This window comes from Rattus norvegicus, chromosome 10 (assembly GCF_021556685.1).
Source record: "Rattus norvegicus strain SHRSP/BbbUtx chromosome 10, alternate assembly SHRSP_T2T, whole genome shotgun sequence".
NCBI lineage: Eukaryota > Metazoa > Chordata > Mammalia > Rodentia > Muridae > Rattus > Rattus norvegicus.
This window is the reverse complement of record NC_141543.1, coordinates 56,310,977-56,333,745: the sequence shown is the minus strand read 5'-3', so window position 1 is coordinate 56,333,745 and position 22,769 is coordinate 56,310,977. Positions and strand designations below refer to the sequence as shown.

At 38.9% G+C, this 22,769-nt stretch overlaps 1 protein-coding gene and 1 pseudogene across 9 annotated transcripts in view; one reads left to right on the top strand and one right to left on the bottom strand.

Annotated features, from left to right (window-relative positions):
• The window catches only part of Map2k4 (mitogen activated protein kinase kinase 4), a 104,298-nt gene that overhangs the window by 26,909 nt on the left and 54,620 nt on the right, over positions 1 to 22,769 (top strand). For 4 of the 9 annotated variants that reach the window (XM_087570398.1, XM_087570399.1, XM_087570392.1 and 1 more), the window contains one exon: positions 3,946 to 4,048. Coding sequence is in view for 3 of the 9 variants with exons in the window: in XM_087570392.1 (XP_087426518.1) it covers positions 3,946 to 4,048 (103 nt within the window). In the remaining 6 variants the exon portion in view is untranslated. Of the gene's footprint in view, positions 1 to 3,945; positions 4,049 to 16,131; positions 17,115 to 18,836; positions 19,095 to 21,776; positions 21,891 to 22,769 lie in introns of those variants that run through there. The other 5 variants (XM_087570394.1, XM_087570395.1, XM_087570393.1 and 2 more) reach the window with 4 other exon arrangements.
• Positions 9,045 to 10,261, bottom strand: LOC134480643 (THAP domain-containing protein 5-like; annotated as a pseudogene).

Sequence of the window (22,769 nt, the reverse complement as noted above, 5' to 3'; positions counted from 1 at the left end):
AGTAAGTAAGAGGCAGAAGCAGGAGGAGATCATTGTTGGTTGGTTGGGCAGTGTTAACCCTGTGATTGTCCCCATCCCTATTGCATACCTCCAAAAGAACATTTTAACCACTTTAATACTTCATTGAAAATGTCGCTATTTCATGTAATACTTTCTGATTATAGTTTCCCTTCCCTCTACTAGAAGTTTCTCCCCACCTCCCTTCCCATCCAGACCCACACCCTTTCTGTTTTTTCTTAGAAAACAAACAGGCATCTAAGGAATAGCAATGCAGTACAATACAGCACAATATAATACATCAAAAACAAGCAAATCAGAATGTGACAAAAAATCAAACAAGAAAAAAAAACACAAGAAACACATAGAGATGCAGAGATGCACAGGCACACACTCTTAAAACCCCCAAGCCAGAAAATATACTTTATATACAAAGATCCTATAAGGTCAAAACAAAAATTCAACTGCTTCCTGACTTAGTATTACAAGACGAAGAGCCCCCAAAGATGCCTTCTTTGGAATGAGCCCTTTATGTGTTGGCTGGCCATCTGCTGCTGAGCATTGGGCCTACCTTTTAGAACAGTTTCCCCAGTGAGATTCCTTTGGAGAAAACTAACTTTTCAATTGGAGATAGCTTCTCAGTTAGGGATAAAGTGTGTGCCCACTTCTTATTTCAGCCCTACCGGACCTTATTTGGTACAGACCTGTGTAGACCCTATGCATGTTGTCACAGACTCTGAGTTCATGTGTTTCCCAGCCCTGTTGTGACTAGAAGGCCTTGATTCCTTGATGTCCTTCATGCCCTCTGGGTTTTATACTCGAGTATGCCTCCTTTTCTACAGTTTCCTGTTCCCTGAGGGGAGGGATTTGGAGACCTCCTGTATAGGGCTCTCTCGTATTGTCTGGTTGTAGGTCTCTGTTTGTTCCCATCTGGAAGAGGAAGCTTCTCTGATGATGGCTGAGCTAGGCATGGATTTATGAGTATAGTGAATATCATTAGGAGTAATTTTATTGTTACATCTCATTAGCAGAACAATAGAATCTAGTTTTCTCCTAGGTCCCTGGCCTATCTAGCATTGGGAATGGGTTCCATCTCATGAAGTAGGCCTTAAAACCAAAGCTGGTATTGGTTGGTTCCCACAACTTTGTGGTACTATTGTGCTAACATATCTTGCAGGGTCACTCTTGTATATTCAATTCTTTGTACCTGGTTTGTTGTTTACCTTTCTCCTTTGGGAGCTTGCAGAATACCTTCCAGTATCATAAATGCTAGTCCATAAGGATGAAGGGCTTAGGTAGACAGCAGCTCAACTTGTCTGTTTTCGGTGAGTTGTATAGGTGTTCTCTTCAGCTGTAGAGCCTTTCTGTTGGTTTGTAGAGAGCCACCAATAGCCTTGTCAATAGCCTGGATTGTTTGGTGATTCCCATGGGGACCTCTTTAGCCAAGAACCTGATTAGCTTTAACTCATTCCTGGTATTGGAAGCTCCATTTGGTGATGATAGATGTCCAGTTGGGGCTTTGTCCCTGCTGTATGGCCATTTCACTTGTATTGCCTTCATATATATTATGTATATATAATCTTCTACTATATTACGTTTCTATATGACCTCTCAAATGGCTCTTAGTTTACCTGTCTATCCCTGTATTCCCTCCCTCGGCCCCCTTTTTTATCCCCTTTCCCGTCTAATCTTCTCATTCCAGTCTTCCTTCTTTTTTGTCTGTTCCTAGCTGTCTATTCTATTTATCCTTCCTAGGGAGATCCATTCCTCCCTCTGTCCCTTATTCTCTACCTAGCCTCTGCTTCTATGAATTGTAGCTTGCTTATCAATGACTTTACAGCTAACACCTACATATAAGTGAATACATACCATATTTGTCTTTCTGTATCTGAGTTACCTCATTCAGAATGAATTTTTTTCTAATTCCATCCATTTACCTGCAGATTTCATAATTTTATTTTTTTAATTTTTTTCAGTTGCATCTAATTTTATTTTAAAAAATATTAACTTACAACGTGAGCCCCCATGTTAACCAAACCTTAAAGAGCAGATAAAAATCCTAGAAAGTCTGACAATAAATTAAGAAAACAATAGGAAGACAGAAAACTTATATTTTCTAAGATATTTTAAATTATATTTCTTTTAAATCTGGAGTACAGAGATGGAGATAGGGTGATGTTTCAAATATTAACAACTGGTAAGCTCTTATCATAGCAAATATGAATTTTTTTTAATGGCTGAAGAATATACCGTTGTATAAATGTACCACATTTTCTTTCTTTCTTTATTCATTGACAGGGATCTAGGTTGTTTCTAATTTCTGGCTAGTGTAAATAGAGCAACAATGAGCATGACTGAACAGGTGTCTGTGTGGTAGGATCCTCTGAGTATGTACCTAAGAGTGGTGTGGCTGGAGAGTGAAGTAGACCCAGTCTCATCTTTCTGAAGAACACTGCTTTCTACAGTGACTGGACATCCCCAGTCAGCATGAGCTCCCCCACAATGATCTTAGTCATTCTTATTGAAATCAAAGTAGTTTTGATTTTCATTTCTCTGATGGCCAAGGATGTTGAACGAACATTTTACTAAATGCTTCTCAGCCTTTTACATTTCCTTTTAGAATTCTGTCTAGATTTGTACCCCATTTTTAATGAAGTCATTTGTTTTCTTGATAACCATATTTTTGATATTAGCCCTATCAGATATGTAGTTGGTAAAACAAACAAAAAACAAACAAACCCCTTTTTTCATTCTATACCTTATGCTTTGTCCAAATGATTTTTCCAAATTTTGATTTCAATTTTAAAAGTTTTAAACTGTGGGTTGTAATGCATGTCTGTAAGTCCAGCACTAACACAGGAGGTAGAGACAGGAAAATTAACACATCAAGGTTATTTTTCAGATACATGGTGAATTTGGGACCAGGTGGGCTGTGTGAGACCCAGTATTAAAAACAAATAAGAAAAATGTCTTATTCTTCAACCCTCTAGTAACACATGCCTTTAAAATTAAATCTGATGTTTTTGTACACAGTACCTTTTGCATGTAGTTTGAATGTCCTAGTTGAGTCAGATGATGTAGAAACCCTAAAGAAGTGATTCCATGTGATTTATTGACCCAGAAAGAAATATGACAAACAAGGAAAGCATGTTGAAGTAGTACCATGGCCTGATGAGATTTTGAGATAAAACATATATCTATGTTTAGGGAAAGCTTGCCATAGAAACTAGTAGATTGGTTTTTTTTGGGGGGTAATTAGAGTGATAAATGGATATATATTTTTTGAAAATATTATTACATATATGTTTATCATTTTAAAAACTTGTTTTCTCTGAATTTTCTGATTTTTTTATAATGGACACAGTTTAGTTTTATATTAAAAAGTGTCGATACTTCCCTGCTTTAGCTTGTGTTGCTAACTTGAAGTAGACTGTGCAGTGATGACTTTATTCTTATAGCCACACGAGTTTCAGATCTGTAACTCAGCACTGATACTGCATTTGAAGGAGGGGATTCTCTTAGACTGAAGACATTTTGGCTTCTAGTAGTGTGTAGTGCTTGAGCTTACCTTGGGAAAGGTGATTGATTCTACAGCGACTGGTTCTTTTCCTGCAAAGTGTTAGATTTCTGGACACTGAACTGGAAGCACTGAACGTCAGTCATGTGATGTTCTACAGCACACAGAGAGATTTGTGGGGAGTGGGCATAAGATAACTTTTGCTTACTTTTTTTTAAATTTTAAGATATTTGGCAACTTTTCAAACATTATTCTATATTGAGTAAGATTTATTAAAGGAAGTTTCTGTGTCTTTCACTGAATTTCTCATGTCTTCAAAGTAATACCTGTCTTATAATATCTGAATTCTAAAAAGAGTAATTAAGTTTAATCAACACAGTTTATATGTGTCTGTAGTTAGTATTTGAAACTTTCACTTTGTCGTTTCTCAGGTAAACGCAAAGCCCTGAAGTTGAATTTTGCAAATCCACCTGTCAAATCGACAGCACGGTTTACTCTGAATCCTAATACCACAGGAGTCCAGAACCCACACATGTGAGTACCCAGCAACTAAATGCAGAGCTTTCTGCCTGCCACATTTTATGCAAGGCAAGGGGCTGGTATTTCCGTCTTCTTAAGAGAGTTTAAAATGTTACTCTTTGAATTTAAATAGACAGTTACTGATTCTGTACTCTTAAATTTAAGGAACACAATTTCCTTCTTTAAACTTTTAGTTGGGAAAATAGTTCCAAAGGCCCAGGCTCACTTTTATCTTTTTAAATAACTGTGGGTTTCAGGTAAAGTTCAGGTAGTATCTGGGAATGCACTGTCAGCCTCCACTGTCCACTTAGCAGGAATGTAGATGCTCTTTCCTTGGAAACTCACATGGTAAGTCAAAGTTGTGTTCAAGTTGGTATACACATGCCATGTCATCTGTTATTAGTTAATATTTTAATTAAAAAGGTAGAAATGACAGTGTATCGTACTGAAAAATAGTAGGAACATACTAGTTGATCTTAACCAATAGCTTGAGAATAATAATTTTCTGAAGCCTTCAGTCTGGGTGATGTAATCACTTCAGTAGTAGTCTCTTTTCCCTAACTTTCCTGAGCATGGCAGCCAGCGGCTTCACTTTTATTCATATGCATTTTCATCTAGTTCTAGTATTGAGATGCAAAGAGCAAGCAGTGAATGTTACAGGTACAAAGCTGGGGCAGAGTATTTTATGCTTAAAACTAATTTCTTGATGCCTGGATTGAGGCTTTATTAGACTTCAGATATATCTAGTGTTCTCCAAGAGATGTGGCCATTGGTTCCTCTCTTTTGAACTTAAGTATGCCTTGTATTAGCAAACAGTAACATGTGGGTGTAGTGTCCTTTGACAGGGATGACTGAAATACTGTATTTTTGCAGTAGTAATGTTTTCATGTGAGGAGTGTATGTGTGTATATGTTTAGGTGTTCATAAGTAACTTTAGAATGAAGAATATTTGTCTGGGAAGGCTAGTCACTCATGGTCAAAAGTCTTCCTTAGAGCTCAGTGGAAGAGGATGTGCCCAATCCTGCTGGGAATAGATGCCCCCGGGTGGAGTGGTACCCAAGGGGAGGGGACAATGGGGGAAATGGTGGGATTGGGAAGAGAGGAGGAAGGGGACTGTGAGTCGAGTCTCAGTCTGTTTCCTTTTGAAACATGAAGCAAGGCTTATATTGAGCAAGAAAACCCAGTCCCTAACCAGGCACTACTCTAGCACCAGGCAGTGCTCTTTCCTCATTTCCTAGCATTTTGGTGAAAACTAGTCGAAAGTAAATTCATTAAGAACAGGCCATTTTGTTATCTGGTTACCAGCTTATCACATGCTTGACATGTAAGACCTGCTCCCCTGCTTCCTGATTCCCCTTCCTTTCTTTCCCCTGCCCATTTGAGTCCTTGGAGGATAAAGAAATAACCTCTTGAGGGAATACTAGGCTTTGATTACCATAACTAAAACTATTTATTTATAGTATGTAAAAAATTAGTCATATACTAGAGACCCTTCCACACTTAACAGCTGTTAATGTTTTGGCTTTTGGCTCATAAAATGAAAAGTTAAGTTGTGTAAACCCAAAGAATGTTAAGGAAAGTAGATTAAAAGAAAAACATGTATGACCTCTTTCTATATTTCTGCCAGTTTCATTATACCAGGCACTCTTAAGTCTCTCACACACTCCAGGGGCTATTGTTGAGAATGCAGCAGACTTGTGCTATCACAGATCCTCGTCAGTGTGTAAATTGGAGAAGAAGTAGATACTCTCCATTGTTATGGTCTGTGCTTTTATCATGGTGAGTAATGGTTGACATTTTCAAAACAAAATTGTTTAAAGTGTGCACAGCACAGTCATTGCTACAACACAGTACAGGTATTCAACAAAGAAAAGCAAGTTTAAAAGGTAACTTGGAAATGGGGCAAGAGAGATAGCTCAGTTGTTAAGAGCAGGGATTGCGGGGTTGGGGATTTAGCTCAGTGGTAGAGCACTTGTCTAGCAAAGCGCAAGGCCCTGGGTTCGGTCCCCAGCTCCAAAAAAAAGAATTAAAAAAAAAAAAAAAAAAAAAAAGAGAGAGAGAGAGAGAGCAGGTATTGCTCTTTCAGAGGAATCTGGCTTAATTCCCACCATACATATGAAATTCCATGGAACTTGACACCCTCTTCTGGCCTCTGAGGGTACTGAGTGCACATACATATATGCAGGTGAAATACACACACACACACACACACACACACACACACACACACGCATGCACGCACACCCACATGCGTGCACACACTATATTTTTAAATTAACTTAAATAAATGAGTTGATATGTTTGGGGCTTAAGCACTGGAAGTCACATTTTAAATTCAGAGTCTTTGTCGAAACCAAGGCCTCATTTACCTTTGTTTGAAATGTTGGAAAAATTCCATTTTTAAGTCCTATTTTAATCACCAACATTGCATTTTGTAATGAACTTCCTCAGTAAAACTTCACTGAACAAGGCCATTTAGTCCTGAGAAAATTATAGAAACTTTTATCTTCCACTCTAGTTCAGACTGGCCTCTAACTGACAGCATTGCTCCTGTTTCAGTTTCCTGAGCCCTGAGATTATAGGCATGAGCTGGCATCCCTGGGAAACTTCTGTTTTTAGCCTTTTCTGTAGATAAAAGCAGTAGGTGGAAACTTAAGTGATGGTTTCTGCCCCCTGCTATCATTAACTCTTGCCTGTGAATCACTTGACTGTGGTGTGTAGTCCACTCCTGACTTAGAATACCAGTATTCACTGTTTCATTTGGTGAATTGAGGGAGAGAGTGGGAAAGGTTAAGAGTTTGGTGAGAGGAGGGAGAGAATTAATCTTTTTTTTTTTTGGAAGTATTCCTTTACTTCCTCTTCAAAGTTGACAGTCTGAAAGACCAAGAACTCCTTAGCTGGAGATGGGAGAAGCTCTGTCTGCATTCCTCAAGCAGCCCAAGGACACCTCTGATCTCTCCTAGTCAGTCTCTGTGTCTTCCTCCCCCTTGAATAGACAGAGAGTAGATTCTATTGTGGGAGGAGGGTTTATGCATGAGATTGCTGCACTTTCAGTTCAAACTGGGCAGAAGGTAAGCGTTATCTCTATTACGGACGTTGACTCTGTTTCTCTGAGTGCGAGTGCCTTTGTACAGTTTCTACACAGGAAACAGCCTTAGGTCATTCCTGAAGCAGAGAGGGCTGGTGTTTGCTTGGCATCATCCAAGGCTCTGTGGCTTCTGATGTCTTATGGGTTTACATAGATTTTTGGGATTGACCCCATCCTGAACCTCACTGATGCACCCCTTATTAGATCATCTGTAGTGAAAACCAAGCTCTATGGCTTATAAAATATGGTAGTTAAAGATATGTACATGACTAGGAGGCTCTTGTAATCAAATAGAAAGTGAAGCAGGTCAGAATCTGTAGATAAAACTTTAGAGATCAGTCAGAGGTTAGATCGAGAAGGTCCTCAATTGATTAGGCCCAATCAAGAAAATATCTTTAAGTATTTAAGATATTATTTGTTTAAACTATTAACTTTAAAGAAACACGGTTAGATACTTATATTACTCAAAAAATTATAACTTTAAACAAATAGGAAATTTGAATGATCTTTATTCTTAAATAAGGTTAATTTTTTCCATTTGTATGACTTATTTTAAATTGTTTATTAACAAAATGTAACACAGGAATACTTAATTTCAGGTATTTTCCTTTATAGTTACCTAATAAAAATAATAATGCATTTTTGTTAGCTAACATGATTAAAGAATACCAATTAGCTTTATTATCATAAAGAAGCAAAATGACATGATTGAAATTGATTACTATCTACTTACAAGACAGTTATTTTTTATTTAGGGCAACTAATATTTATTGAATACCTTCTATTTTTTAGGGTCTCAGATATCTTTGTTACATTATAGAACTCTCAGAACCGTTCTTTTATTTTTCATTTAACAACAACAAGAACAAAACAAAAACAAAAAAAAAAAAACAAAAAAACTAAGAATGAGATCAAAAGGATCTCACTTAGTACCACAGGCAGTTGTATACCCAGGTAACATGTTACCCTTCCACACAGGTGTCCTAGAGCCATAGTCTTTAGTTGTAAATTTACTTCTCTTAAATTCAATATGGATGTAAACAGTATTTTTTCTTTTCTTTTCTTTTTTTCAGAGTTGGGCACTGAACCCAGGGCCTTGTGCTTGCTAGGCAAGTGCTCTACCACTGAGCCAAATCCCCAACCCCTTATATATAGTTTTATAAATACAGGGTGTTCAGGAACTTAAATGACTGAATAACAATGGTGAGCAACATATACACAGGTGTGTGTATATTCTCTTCAAGTTAAAAATAACTTTCTGACAGCTTGAGTTCAGATGAAATAGAATATTAGTAGTGGTATTTTCTTTTACGTTGTAGACCTAGAATTAAGGCCAAATGGTTACACAACAAAATGAGAATAATCTGATAGTATAAATTCTGGACTACTTCTACAATAGAAGTAGTTATTGTCTTATAGGAAGTCTGTTCTGAGCAAAGTATCTTCAAAGAAAGAGAAGGAATTACAAAGAAACAGATGAGGAACTGTGTCTACCCTCTTGCCTCTATGACTGGGGACTGATCCCCAAAGCCTTGCACAAGCCAGCAAGTCCTGTATCATCAAGATCCATTCCCAGTCTTCTGAGGGCTGAGCTACTAGCTTGTTCAATTCATATGCCAATGGCAGAAGCAGGATCGTTGCAGTCTGGGCAGTTTTGACTAGTTTTGTTCTGTTATTTTTATAATTTTTACTGTTTTAGCTATAGTTAGGAAAAAACTATCATATAATAAAATTGTTTCTTCGGCAAAAACCTCTTCTAGTTTCCCCTATTATAATGAGCATTATAAGAACAGGATGTTGTTTGTAATATTAGATCATTTTCATAGCTTCATTAAGAACTTTGTCTAGGGCAAAATCATATCATATATGATTTTGATTTACTTGGAAAAAGCTTATAAAAAAACCATAACTTTCAAAACGTATTTATATCATAGAGACTGCAAATGTTTTGAAATGGTTCTCTGTTGTCTTGAGATTCCCTTCACATAGCCAGTCCTCCTACTGAGGTTGGCTCATAAAAGCTTGCAAAGTCTTCAGTCTTGCTAGAGATTGTTGTTCTTATAGCTCAAGAAGAGTGACCTTTGAACGTAGGTTAGAGACTGGCCGAAGATGTTCTTTATCAGTGTCTTGTCTGCACTATGAATGTTCAGTTTGTAAAGTTTCTGCACTGTGGTTTACATCCTTATTTAAGGAGCCTTCAGAGTCCTCTATTTCCATGGCCTACTTTTGGGGCTGGTATGAAGAGTTAGCTTCAGGGTTTGATTATTCTATGGGTATGAAAATGGCATTTATAGATTCGTTATTTGTATTTAATTCTTCAACTGTGCTGAAGAGGAATGAATTCTCCTGACCTGACACAGTTTCTATGTAATCATTTGTAAAGTTTGGGTTATCAAGATGTTTGGTAACAATATCTCTGAATTTAAGTTTGAAAGTGACAGTTTCAGAATTTAGATTCTTAGAAGATGCACAAAACCCAGCAACACCTAAATCTTGATGTTTCCAGAACATCTTGTTTAAGTCAATGTATCACTTTATATAGTATGTCTTAGAGCTGCTGGCTCCATCAGGGAATGGGAGTCATGCAGTTGTGTGTGTTCAGGTGGTACATCGGTGTTACTTGCATTTTCTTTGCTCCATTTGATATAAATTACTCTTTTGACTCAGCTTTTAGGCATACTTAATATCTGTCTGTCCTTATTCTCCCTCCCCTCCCCCATCTCTCTCTGTAGTTTTTCCTTAACAGTCTGTAGGCGATGAAAATATCGTTGGAATTGCAGTTGGAATTGAAGGAATTCTGCTCCTGTTTAGCTTATCTCAGTACTTTTCTTTTTGTGATTGTAGAGAGTTTAAGAACGATCTTGAATGCAGTATATAGCCCAGGCTGGCTTGAAACTCCTGTTTTAGCTACCTAAGTGCATGGATTCTAGCTGTATATCATGAAGCCTAGCACTATATGTTTCTTAGTCAGAACCCCCTCCCCATCTCCAGAAATGGATGTGCTTTAGCAAGTGATACCCCATCGGATGTCAACAATCAGGACTAAAAGGATCTCTGTTTGGGAACTGATATTTATTGGGAGTCCCAGAGTCTTGTTTCATGTTCTCTAGCCACTTTTGAATTCTTTCTTTATCATATGGAGGAAACAAAACAGCTCAGCTCTCAACCTTTACAAGCACCTGATGCCCCAGCCCACAGGCACAGGGAGCTGCTAGTTCTTCTCTAGTTTTCTAGTGCCATCTCCTTTGCTAGTTTCTTTTACATTGTGAGCCTGACTGCCATAAGTGTCTGCTTCACTAGTGTTAGAAGAACAAAGGGAAAATACTGCATGTATTTTAAAGGATTAAAAGGCTTTGAAAACCTTTTGATTGAAGGAATTCTGCTCCTGTTTAGCTTATCTCAGTACTTTTCTTTTTGTGATTGTAGAGAGTTTAAGAACGATCTTGAATGCAGTATGTAGCCCAGGCTGGCTTGAAACTCCTGTTTTAGCTACCTAAGTGCATGGATTCTAGCTGTATATCATGAAGCCTAGCACTATATGTTTCTTAGTCAGAACCCCCTCCCCATCTCCAGAAATGGATGTGAGTTACACTCAATCTGAGAAATTACAGAAGTTCTAAAGAGTTAGAAAATGAATCGTAAGGTTATTATTACTAAGCATCTCCCAGCCTAGGCAAAGGACAAAGTATCTTTAGAAGATTAATGAATAACATTGAAGAGCTAGTAAAGAGTGAATTCAAATATTAGATAAGTAGAAGAAAGGAGATAACAGAAATAGCGCAATTCTAGGCCATATGTAATGGATGAATAGTAGAGAATACTCAGCCCTTTCAAAAGTTGTTCCTGGAAACTAAGAGCTATGATATATGCCTAGGATGGACAGACAAACAGACAGGCAGGCATGCAGGTGGGTGGGCAAAAGAGGGTGGGGGTGGAGGGAGGGAGGGAGGGAAGGGAGGGAGGGAGAGAGAGAGAGAGAGCGAGACCTAGAGAGTGGGCAGGTAGCAGCCGCCCCTGAAATAATCCTGTAGATCTACTACTTGCTACTTGGAAGTACAAGAAAAGAGAATTTAGAATTCCAGGCCAGCCTGAGGTAAATGGAAAGATGTCCCCTCCCAACAAAGAAGGAAATGAAAAAGAACTCCAAACTACCACTATAAGAAGGAGAGAGGGGCTATCACTGCTGATCCCATAGGTACAAGGTACAAAAGCACAGAAGTACAGGGCACGTTGAGTTAGTTTATGGCATAACTAACAAAAGCTTACTCAAGAAGTTCCTCATCTGATAAAAAGATGAATTTGTATTTTAACATTCTCATACAGGAGAATGGGACCTTGGTGGTTTTTCTGTACGTGATAGCAAATATGAGAAGAAAGAGCTGTGGACACAGTGACTACGTAATGTCTGCATCCTACCTAACGTGTGAGACCCTGGGGAGACAGCAGGAACAAAATGCAGACAGAGGAAAGAATACTGAGTTTACAGAACTCCTACTATTACAGAAATAATATTAAGTTTACAGACAACAGAGTAAGGAACATTTCTCAGCTCATTCTTTGACGTCAGCATAGCATTTATAGAAAGCAGGCAAAGACATTAGAACACAAACACAGAACTCCATCCTTAATAAACATACACTTGAAAATCCTCATAAACAGTACTTGGATTAATCGTGGTTGCATATTTGATCCTTATAATTCATTGTATTAATAAACTAAGGGAGAAAAAATATGTGGGCTTACAATAGGTACAGAATAATATTTGACAACATTAATTATCAAACATTCCATTAAACTAAGAGGGGTAGTTCTTGACTCATTGGTGGCATCTAAGGAAACGCTTTTACTGTGTGATGCTCTTAATGATGAAAGACTCGATGTTGTGTCCGTGATTGATGACAAAACAAGAACCCCCCCAGTCTGAACACAAAGACTTAAAGATTGAATTGCAAACCAGCCTTTTTTCAGACAGATGTTTTAATTTCATAAGTAGAAAATCTTGATCTACCAAAATTACTAAAATTATTAAGTGGCTTTAGCAAAGGGTAAGGGTAACCAAATCAATTCTTTCCGTAAAGACCTGTTAGCAAAAATAACCTCTTGGAAAGTAAAATTTCAGAATGATTATAGTAGCCTAAAAAAGTACAAAATATTTATTGATACAGTTAAAGAAAATAAATTAAGACTTCATTAACATTAATTACGGGGGGAAATGAAAGACTTAACTATATGAGTAAGATGTCTTGTTCTGGACAAGTCATATAGCTCAGTGATGGAGTGCTTACGCCGTGTATGCCAAGCTCCTCAAGCCTACAGTCATACACAGACACACACATGCATGTGCAAAAACGATGACTTTCCCTGTATTGGAAAGTACAGTATTATTAAGGTGCCTGTTGTTATCTCTTTCATTTATTAATTCAACTCAGGAATATCTTAGCAACTTAACATACATACTACACACACACACACACACACACACACACACACACACACACACACACACACACAACACCACACACACAATTTATGTGGAAATTAAAAGGATGTAGAATAGTAAAAAAATACTTTTGTAAAAACTAATGAGATGAAGGGTGTAAATTAGGAAGATACAACAACTAAAGTTTTATAGAAGAATGGTGTATAAGATGGGATAGGAAGTTTAGCACATCAGCACACATGTACAGTCTGTTAATTTTTGTCTAAGATTCCTGTACAGTTCTGGGTACATGATAGACCTTTTATGATGGCGAAGCACACTGGGTGAGATCTGTAACAGAGTAAACCCCATTTCCTAATTCACACCATATGCTTGAAATACAGCATTGTCCTAAAGGTTACCTAAGCAGAAATTCCATTCAACTTGTAAAAGAAACTATCCTAATGTATTTATCTGGCATAGGCAAATACTTATTTGATAGTACAGAGGAGCATAGTAGTATAAATTGCCACCAAATATATATTGGAACTCACTGAAGATAATGTTTCTGTTTACCAGAAGTTTCTTAGGAAAGTGTATAGGCCAGTCATGCAGTGAGAAAACACTGCATTTAACTGACAAAGGACTTTCAGATATACAATGAACTATTACAACTCAGAACAAATGATCCTGTTAAATGGGTTTTAAACTTACGTGGACATTTTACAGAGAAACTTAGGAATAGTTGATAAATGCATGGGAGGCATTTTTAACATTAGTAAGCAGAAGAGTGAGATGAAAATGAGAGTGATACTGCTCACCTACCAGAGGGCCCAAACTCACACATAATGGTATCCGAATTCTCATATTGCTGAGGGAACAGAAAAGGACTCAATTACTTTAGAAAGCCCCTTTGTAGTTTCTTTTTCTTTTTTTTTTTCCATCTTTATTAACTTGAGTATTTCTTATTTACATTTCGATTGTTATTCCCTTTCCTGGTTTCCGGACCAACATCCCCCTAGCCCCTCCACCTCCCCTTCTCTATGGGTGTTCCCCTCCTCATCCTCCCCCCCATTACCGCCCTCCCCCCAACAATCATGTTCACTGGGGCTTCAGTCTTAGCAGGACCAAGGGCTTCCCCTTCTACTGGTGCTCTTACTAGGCTATTCATGGCTACCTATGAGGTTGGAGCCCAGGGTCAGTCCACGTATAGTCTTTGGGTAGTGGCTTAGTCCCTGGAAGCTCTGGTTGGTTGGCATTGTTGTTCATATGGGGTCTCGAGCCCCTTCCAGCTCTTTCAGTCCTTTCTCTGATTCCTTCAACGGGGGTCCTGTTCTCAGTTCAGTGGTTTAATGATGGCATTCGCCTCTGTATTTGCTGTATTCTAGGTATGTCTCTCAGGAGAGATCTATATCCGGTTCCTGTCCCCTTAGTAGTTTCTTATGAGTTAAAACATGACCTAGCATTGTATCATTGCCCAGTGTAAAAATGTTTTATTAAAATTTGCATTTGAACAGTCATAGAAACTATTTATCATGGTTCTCCAAAAATACAAATGTCTATTCATGGGTGGATGAATGAGTAAACTGTGTCTTAGTAGAATCTAATAGGAATTACTGACCCACATAAGCACATGTGAATCCAGAAATGCTGAGACACTGCCAGGCACAAAAAGGAGCACACGTTTTTTCTTCATCTGTCTGAGATTGCAGAGCAGGCCAGGCTGAAGTCAGTGGGGGTGGCTGATATGAGAACAGTCTCTTGTCTTGTGGAGGTTGACAAGACTGGTACAAGGAACTACCTGGGCGGGGTGAGGGTCAGGTTTTCTGTCTTGTTAAATTTTGCAAGACCTAAGTGAGTATGAATTTGCCAAAACCTAATGGCTGTGATGTGGATGTTTCACTATATGTAAATAATACCATAATCTGAAGTAATGATTTTTTTGGTCCTTTTTCTCAAACTACACATGCATTTTAGCAGTCATAATATTTGGTGATAATTACATGAACACAGGTGTTGGTTAAATTCACTTCTTATACCAGAAGAGAAGTGTGTTGCAAATGTTACTTTTGCTCATTCAATTTCCTTTGCTAGGATGCTTGAAAGAAACCTAGAATGGCTCATTTAATTAATTTATTTAGCAGTGCTATTGATTTCATCTTTCGATTTTTGGGCAGACCCCAAATATAGAGGGATTTGTCTGTGAAAATTTTATTTAGTTAGTTTATATGCATATATGTAGGAGTGCCTGTGTGAGTTTATGTGCACTGGTGCCTATGAAGTCCAGAAGACGGTGTTGAATCTCCGAAAACTGGAGTTATAGGTGGTAGCTATCTGATGTAGGCTCTCTGCAAGGGCATTAAGCACTCTTAGCCGCTGAACCATCTCTTTAGCCTGAGTAAAATTTAAAGAAATTATCAAGTGTTATTGGTGCTCAGCCTACTTTGAAGTATAGTGTATACCTGAATGGTTGGCTCCTTTAAATAACATTAGAGACTTGTCTTTAGTGTGCTATCAATAGAATATTTTTTAAAGTCAGATATGATGTCATGAGCTTAGTTCCAGCTACCAAGAAAGCCAAAGAAGTAGTTCTCTTGTGCCCAAGAGAAAGGCCAGCCTGGATAGCATAGTGAGACCCCCTCTTAATCAATAAACAAATAAACACTTTGTTTTAATAGAGATCAGTGTAATCTTACCATGTAGGTTGAACATAGTCGTCTTTAAAAAAAATAATTCAAGGGTTGGGGATTCAGCTCAGTGGTAGAGCGCTTGAGCGCAAGGCCCTGTGTTTGGTCCCCAGCTCCAAAAAAAAAAAAAAATAAAATAAATAAATAAATAAATAAATAAATAAATAATACATGCTTCAGGTAAGAGTGTTCAATTTGGCCAGTCATGGTAGCACATGCATTAATCCCAGCACTTGAGAAGCAGAGGCAGGTGGATCTCTGTGAGTTTAAGGCCAGCCTGGTCCAAATAATTAGTTCTAGGATAACCAGAGCTACATAGTGAGATCCTGTCTCAATAAACCAAGGGTGGGGGATGGGAAGAAAAAGAAAAAAGTATTTCATTGATCCAGAAAATTATAGAATAGTAAACTTTGTGCAATTAGTTCTTTTCCAAGACAAGCCTACTAAAACAAGAATATATATACATATTCTTATAGAACAACTTAGTAGATATGGAAATAGATAGCTGACTTTTCACTGTGACAAAATACATGATAGGAGTAACTTTATTTTAGAGGGAGACCTGACTTTGGCCTGTGTCTTCAGAGGGTCTTAATCCAACTGTGCCAAGAGAGTGGTAAGAGTGACTCCGTATGGGCAGGGGTGTGGTGTAACTGGTTACACCGATACATCTGACAAGAAGTCAGTGCTAAATTGGAGATTTAAAAAGTATTGAGTTGTCAGGAGGTAGATGATAAAGTCGCCTAGTAAGAAGCTGGTACTTTATTTTGATGAGAAAAATGTACACAGGGTCAAAATCCAGAGAAATGTAGTAGAGGCTTAAGGAGCAGGCAGAGAATAAGAAAAGGTACTTGGGAGGTGGAATGAATCATCATACTTGTGTGTGATGTCATAGAAGCCCAACATTTACAAGGAAGCAGTTGGAGAAGGATGAATTAGCAATGTGTGATGCCAAGAATCTTTAGTGGAATTCCTTAGATACCATTTTAAGTGCTGTGGTGGTCGGGGTGAAAACATACAGCCTGTTAGCTTAGGGCAGTTCCTTCACCTTCTTCTATATGAAAGCCCAGGAAGGTCAGCTCTTAGCAAATACACTGGCTGTAGCAGCAGTATAAAAACATAAGTGTTTGCCCCATCCTCTTTAACATCATTCTTTTCCTGGTGAGGAAATATTTACTTTTTCATCTTAAATCCGTTTTTGGCCCAAATACTGCATATTTCTCTAATTTGTCCCTCCATCCTCCTTCCCATCCTTCCAAGAGACAAGCTCTGTCTGACTCCTTAGCCCAGACTGGCTGAGGGCTTCTAGCCTCCTACTGCAGCCTCTTAAATCCTAGGGTTATAGGTATGAACTGCACCCAGCTTCTTACTTCTTTCTGATTAAGAACATTAGAATGTGAGTGTTTCTAGTTGGATTGCTTGAGCAAATTTTTTGGTGACCTTTCTTTCTTTTGCTGCTTTTGAGATCTAGGCGAAGAGACTCATTTTGTTAGTAGAGCCAGGAAGCAGGCAGTTTCCATGGTAACCGACAGGCTGAGTTTACTGTGGAAATTTCCGGAATTAACAGAGCTGCATTGCAGAAGGATGCATAGAGCAGCAGTATTCATCTAGAGATCTTCACAGCGTATGCAGAGAGTAGCAGTTATCGGGATATGTGCATGTTTATTTTCTTGTCTAAGGAAGATTGGTGTGTGTGTGTGTGTGTGTGTGTGTGTGTGTGTGTGTGTTCGTGTTCACTTGTGTGCATGTGTGTGCGTGTTGAGAGAGTTAAACAGCTTTGAGGCATTTCATACATCCTGGCTTGGTAACCTGGAGCTTGCTTGAAGACAAAAATGAAAATGTGGTTTGGAAAGGAGGATCTGCTTGGTGGCACTAGGAGAGAATTAGGTAAGTGCATCTCTTGGGGGGGGGGTGGTAAGGAGGCAAGGAAAGTACACCCACTTCAGTAGACAGTCAGCAGTTCTGAGGAAAGGTGGGCCTAGGCAGAAGATGCTTCTTGCTTTTTAAAGGGAAGGTGGTAGAATTCAGCATTTTTGAGAAATCAGATTTTTATTTTGAGCAAGAAGTCCATCAAGGTAATTGCTATAACCTGCTGAAAGACAGTAGCTAGAGGTGCCCAATGCTAATAAGGAGCTATGCTGCACTAAGCACTTGCCTAAATGATAAAAAGCCTCCAGAAAGCTGTTAGATCCTCAATCCTGTTGATCTGGCGAGTAGGATACTTAAGAAAAAAATCCAAGTACATTTTAAAATTAAATTAAATAAGTGTAACATTTGATAATTAGGGTTTCTTATGATATAAAATTATAAACTTAAAAGAGAAAAGAGATCTAGAAAAATATAGTGGTTTAGTTGTTTAAGTGATAACCAGATAACATTCATGCCTTGTTAGCTCCATGACAGGCTCTTCTTGCAAATGAAGTTTGACTGGAGCACAGCCAGTAATCTGGCTGCATGTTTACGATGGAGATTGTTTGCAAAGACCTTACTGTGAAGCCTGAAGTAATTACTATCTGATGTCGTACAGAAAAGTTTGATACTCATAATGTATTCTTATGTCTGTTGTAATTAACAGTTGTGACAGAATTGGTACCTTAAAGCAATAGCAATTTATTTTATCACAGCACTAAAAGCCAGAAATTGAAAGTTAAGGTGTTGGCTAGGCCGTGCTTTTTTCTCCAGGCTCTAGGGAAGCCCGCCTCCCTCTCTGCTCCTCGTGGTGATATTGAGTGTTTCTGGCCTTGTCTCAGTGGCATTATAATTTCTTCCTTTATCTTCGCTTTACCAGCTTTCATTTTTCTCTCCGTGTTTCCGTAAAGGAGAGCCATCATGCTTGAAAAATCATCCGTGTGTATGAGTAGTGAGATTCCTTTTTTTTAAATTCATTTATTTATTTTATGTATATGAGTACACTGTAGCTGTCTTCAGACACATCAGAAGAGGACATCAGATTCCATTACAGATGGTTCTGAGCCACCATGTGGTTGCTGGGATTTGAACTCAGGACCTCTGGAAGAGCATTCAGTGCTCTTAACCGCTGAGCCACCGCTCCAGGGCCCCCCCCCCCTTTTTTTTAATTTTAAGAAAGGGTCTTAGGTTGGCCTAGAACTTGTTATGTAGACCAGGCTGACCCCAAACCTGTAGGTCCCCTTCCTGCCCAGTGCCACCATGCCTAGTGATCCTACTATTTTGGACCTATCTTAATCAAGGTGATCTCTTTCTGAGGTCTGAAATAAGATTGTAAAGATAAGGTTTCATTCTGTGGTTCTGGATAGACATATTTTGGGGTTATAGGAGATTATTCAAAAACTGGGTTTTGTTTTCTTACACCACATTCTGTGTTAAGGCTAGTCATTTGCTGGCCAGCTTCCTTTGGAAACTTGTGAAGAACACATTTTGCAGGAGATTTCGACTATTGGGAAAGATACTGGACTCAGTCTTCAAGTATGGGGCCATGTAAGCCATAGAGCATGGCCATGTGGTGTTGAGGCATTGGGCTGAGCACTAGGACGCTGGAAAGGGAGAGTACCGGAATTCACAGGGGACTTAGGAAGACAGCGCCAGGATCTTCATCTCGTCCTCTTCTCATCTCTTCATGTCTCTCCTCAGCTCTCAGCTTTCAAACTCCAAACAGTAACAAACACATTTGGAGTTTTAATGAAAATGATTGGAACCAAAGCAAGAATCTGAGTTATGAGGGATGAGACTCATGGCTATGCCACTGGAAACAAACTGATTCAGAAGAAGCACCAAGTAAGCAAACAGTAGATGGCGGCGTGGAAGGAACATGGCAGTGCAATTGCCCGAGGCTTGGTTTTGCTGGGATGTTTGTCCTGGAGTGTCTAAAGAGCCAGCTGACGATGGAAGGTCTGCAGTGTTTCATTCGTCATTTATGAGAGCATTTGTGAGCCACAGTCATGGTGTTAATATCTGTCCTTGTAGTACCTAGAAATCTAAGTCATTACCTTTGGGTCCATGTTTGAAAAGGGATGTATGTGTGGTGAAGAATCAAACAGAAAACAAGTGGTTCCAGTGTGGATGCTGTCTTAAAGAGAAACCCAATTTTAATTTGATGGGCTAGTGCCCATAGCATCATCTGATTACTAAAGAATGGAACCCCTGATAGAGTTGTGGAGGTGATCCTCTGTGGAGATGATCATAAAAATTAAGCAAAACAGTAGATCCAAATTAGTATTTACTAAAAGCAAGGAAGTACTAAGCAAGCACACCATACTTTTTGAGAATGTTGCTGGGATTATAGATCATCTGTCTGCTAAGGGCTGTTGTGTTCTGATTCCATTCAGAGATGCAGCGGAGGAACATGAATTCCAGTCCAGGATTTTCAGGGAGAGTTTCCCAGAGAAAAAAAAAGACCAGATGAAGTCTTGTTTCTTTTCTAGTTGAATTCTTTAGTCTATAAATATGTTCATATTGGATGCCAAGTTGAGATGTAGGAGGCCATGGGAATATTTTTTTTTCTACTTTACCAAAACATTTGTGCGTATGGTTGAATTGTATGCATAAGCTTAAGTAGTTTTCTAGAAATACAAAAATTTTCTTGAATGTAATAACAGTTGTATTTTTGGAATCACAAATATGTCAGGCTTATTGTATATGTGGGATTAAGTTAAGATGCTTTATCACTGATCACAGTTATGCTGAACTCTTTACCCTCCCTTTGACAGGTCTTATAGAATGTTCTATACTGGCTTGGAATCTGTGATCCTTCTGCCTCAGCTCCCAGGGTGCTGACTTCCTGGTGTGTATCAACATACCTGGTTCTCATGCTGACTTCTATTGGCAGCTGTGCTAGTTAAGATGCTACCAAAATAAAAATTCTACCCAAGTTTTCTCCTCAGGCAGAGACTGCCTGTGGAAAGGTGGCCTCAGGTTCCCTTTTATCCTGTCCTCCCCACTAAACAAACAAACAAACAACATCAGTTCTTCTCCTTAAGGGAAGAGAGATGGATTGGGGCATACCTTATCTGGGAAATGAGGTCATCATGAATAAAGCATTATGGGTAGAAGTAGAAGATTGTAGTAGCAATAAGACCAGGACTTAGGTTTTAGAGTCCTCTGCTGTCAATTAAAAGTTCAGTAGTGAAGAGCAAGCAGACTGGGGTGAGAGGATTTGCACTGGAGCTGTGGATATTAGCATCACTATACTAGGCTCTGGATGTCTGCCTCATCAGCCTGTGGCATCTCCCACATGCAATGATACAAAATAGAGAGAGGTTTGCATGACTGCTGGATGCTTTTTATGTGTACCCTGCCTTTTTGAGTCCAGTTGCCATGATCTCTCCACACTCCCAATGTCAAGGATGTTGACAAACCTTCCTGGATCCCCTTTCCCCGCAGTAGTCTGAGCCCTCCAGGTAGGAGCTAGGGACAGTAGCATTTTTCTTTTCTCTTGGGGCCTGCTACCATCTATGCCTGATGCCTAGTATCTTAAGATTGTATCTTGTGTCTGTCTTCTCTGCTGTGAAGTCATTCTTCTCTCCATACTCTAGAATGGGAAACTTGGTGCCGCACAGACACAGATAAGGAAATAGGATTTGTAAGAGGAGAAGACATCTTGGCTGATGTTAGGAAGACTATCTCTGAGTAACATTTCTCAGGATTCAGATAGTTTCCTTCACCCATCCCTAGCCAGGACTAATTCTCTTGAAAATGAAAAGAAGTTAATTTATAGGGGTTAGAAAGATGGCTCAGTGATTAACAGCCCTTGTTGCTCTTGCAGAAGACCTGGATTCAGTTTCTAGCACCCCCAAAATAACTCATAATTGTCCATAACTGAAGATTTAGGGGTTTGACACCCTCTTCTGGCCTCTGTGGGCCCCAGACATGCACATGGTGCACATACACACAGCCAAAGTACTAATATAAATAAGTCAAAACAATTTTTAAAATGAAATGTTACTTGTAAGAAAGGGCTGAGAAGCTAAAATGTGAGACTAGGTTTGATTGAATGAGCAGTAGTATTACTGAACATAATGTCACGTGAAGGAGCGTGATTCCTAGGAATCAGGAAACATTGGTAGTGAGAGACCATGTTACATGCAGCATGCACACTCAGACACAGCAGGTACCAGGAACTGGAGGGAAATAATTGATTTAAAAACATAAATAACCGAATTTATTTTTTACATTTTTGAATTCATTGAGAAGGTAAACAAGCCTGTGAAACATTTTTGGTGGATGGGATTTATGGTTCTAGAGAGTTCTCAAGTTTCCTAATGCTGCAGCCCTTTAATACAGTGTTGTGGTGACCCCAACCATGAAATTATTATTATTGCTACTTTATAACTAATTTTGCTACTGTTATGAATGATAATGTAAATATCGGTGGTTTCTAATGGTCCTAGGCCACCTCTGTATGAATCGTTCGACCCGCAAGGGGGTTGCAACCCACAGGTTGAGAACCACTACTCTAGATAAAGAGCTTGTTGGGCAGAGCAGATCAATGACAAAGCAGACTACTTGGACTAGCAGGTCTCATTGGTGATCTTTCAGGCAGTAGAACAAGAAGTGCTTCTTATTACTCAACAGGCACAGATTGTTGAAGTCCAACAGTGACACAATGAAGTATATCTTGAGCCAGCACTGGTCGTGTGTGACTGAAACCCCAGCACCTGTGAGGCAGAGGCAAGAATTTGAGACAAAGTGAGTCTATATAGAACCTGATTCAAAAGAGACAGAAAATGTCACTTAATCTTAGTACCAGTTTAAGTTAGACTCTTGACTGGTGGGTGTTGCTGTTCCTGCCAAGTCAGCGTAAGCATGCTGTTTAGCCCTGACCAAAATGAAACTGTTACTAATGACTGCTGAGTTAGAATGTTTTGGTGGAATTTGTAAAATAGTTTTGTAATTGATGCATATAGTATAGACAAATACAAATAGAAAGTGTGTTTTCTTTCTGAATTGTGAATGAGCTTTTCCTTTTCTTTACTCTTGCAGCCTTGTCAAAGGGTGTTGGCTTAAGGTGTGTGGTTGGATAGGAGTGGCTCAGGAACTTGTTTGCAAAGTAGACACCACTGTATTAACAGTGCAGATGTGGAAGTTTGAGTACTGCTGGAGCCATTTATCACCACCTTGTTTGTGTCACTGTTTTAAACAAAGCAATGGGAAGTCTACCCACCTACACAGGAAACAACATGGAATCTACCTACCCATACGGAAAGCCCCATGCTGCTTTGCCAGACAGGTGGAATAGAAATACAGCTTTCCTCAGGGTTGGGTCTGATTAAGGCTCTGGAAGATAATGTCACAGACAGTTATTTGTTTTTAAAGTCTCTAGGTGTTAGGAAATTGTAGGTTTGTGTGGTCAGTGAGAAGACGACAGCTAACATAGATGCAGTGTTGGTAAATGGAAAATTTGGTCATATCTGCCCAAAAGCTAAATAAGCAGAAGAGACATCAGTTCAGATTTGCCAGTTTGCAGATTTTCATGTGGCAAGGTAAGTCTAAGAGTTGAGATTTTAATCTCTATACATTGATGCTTTTTAATAATAAAGCCTATATTAAATGGATTAAAGCCCTATA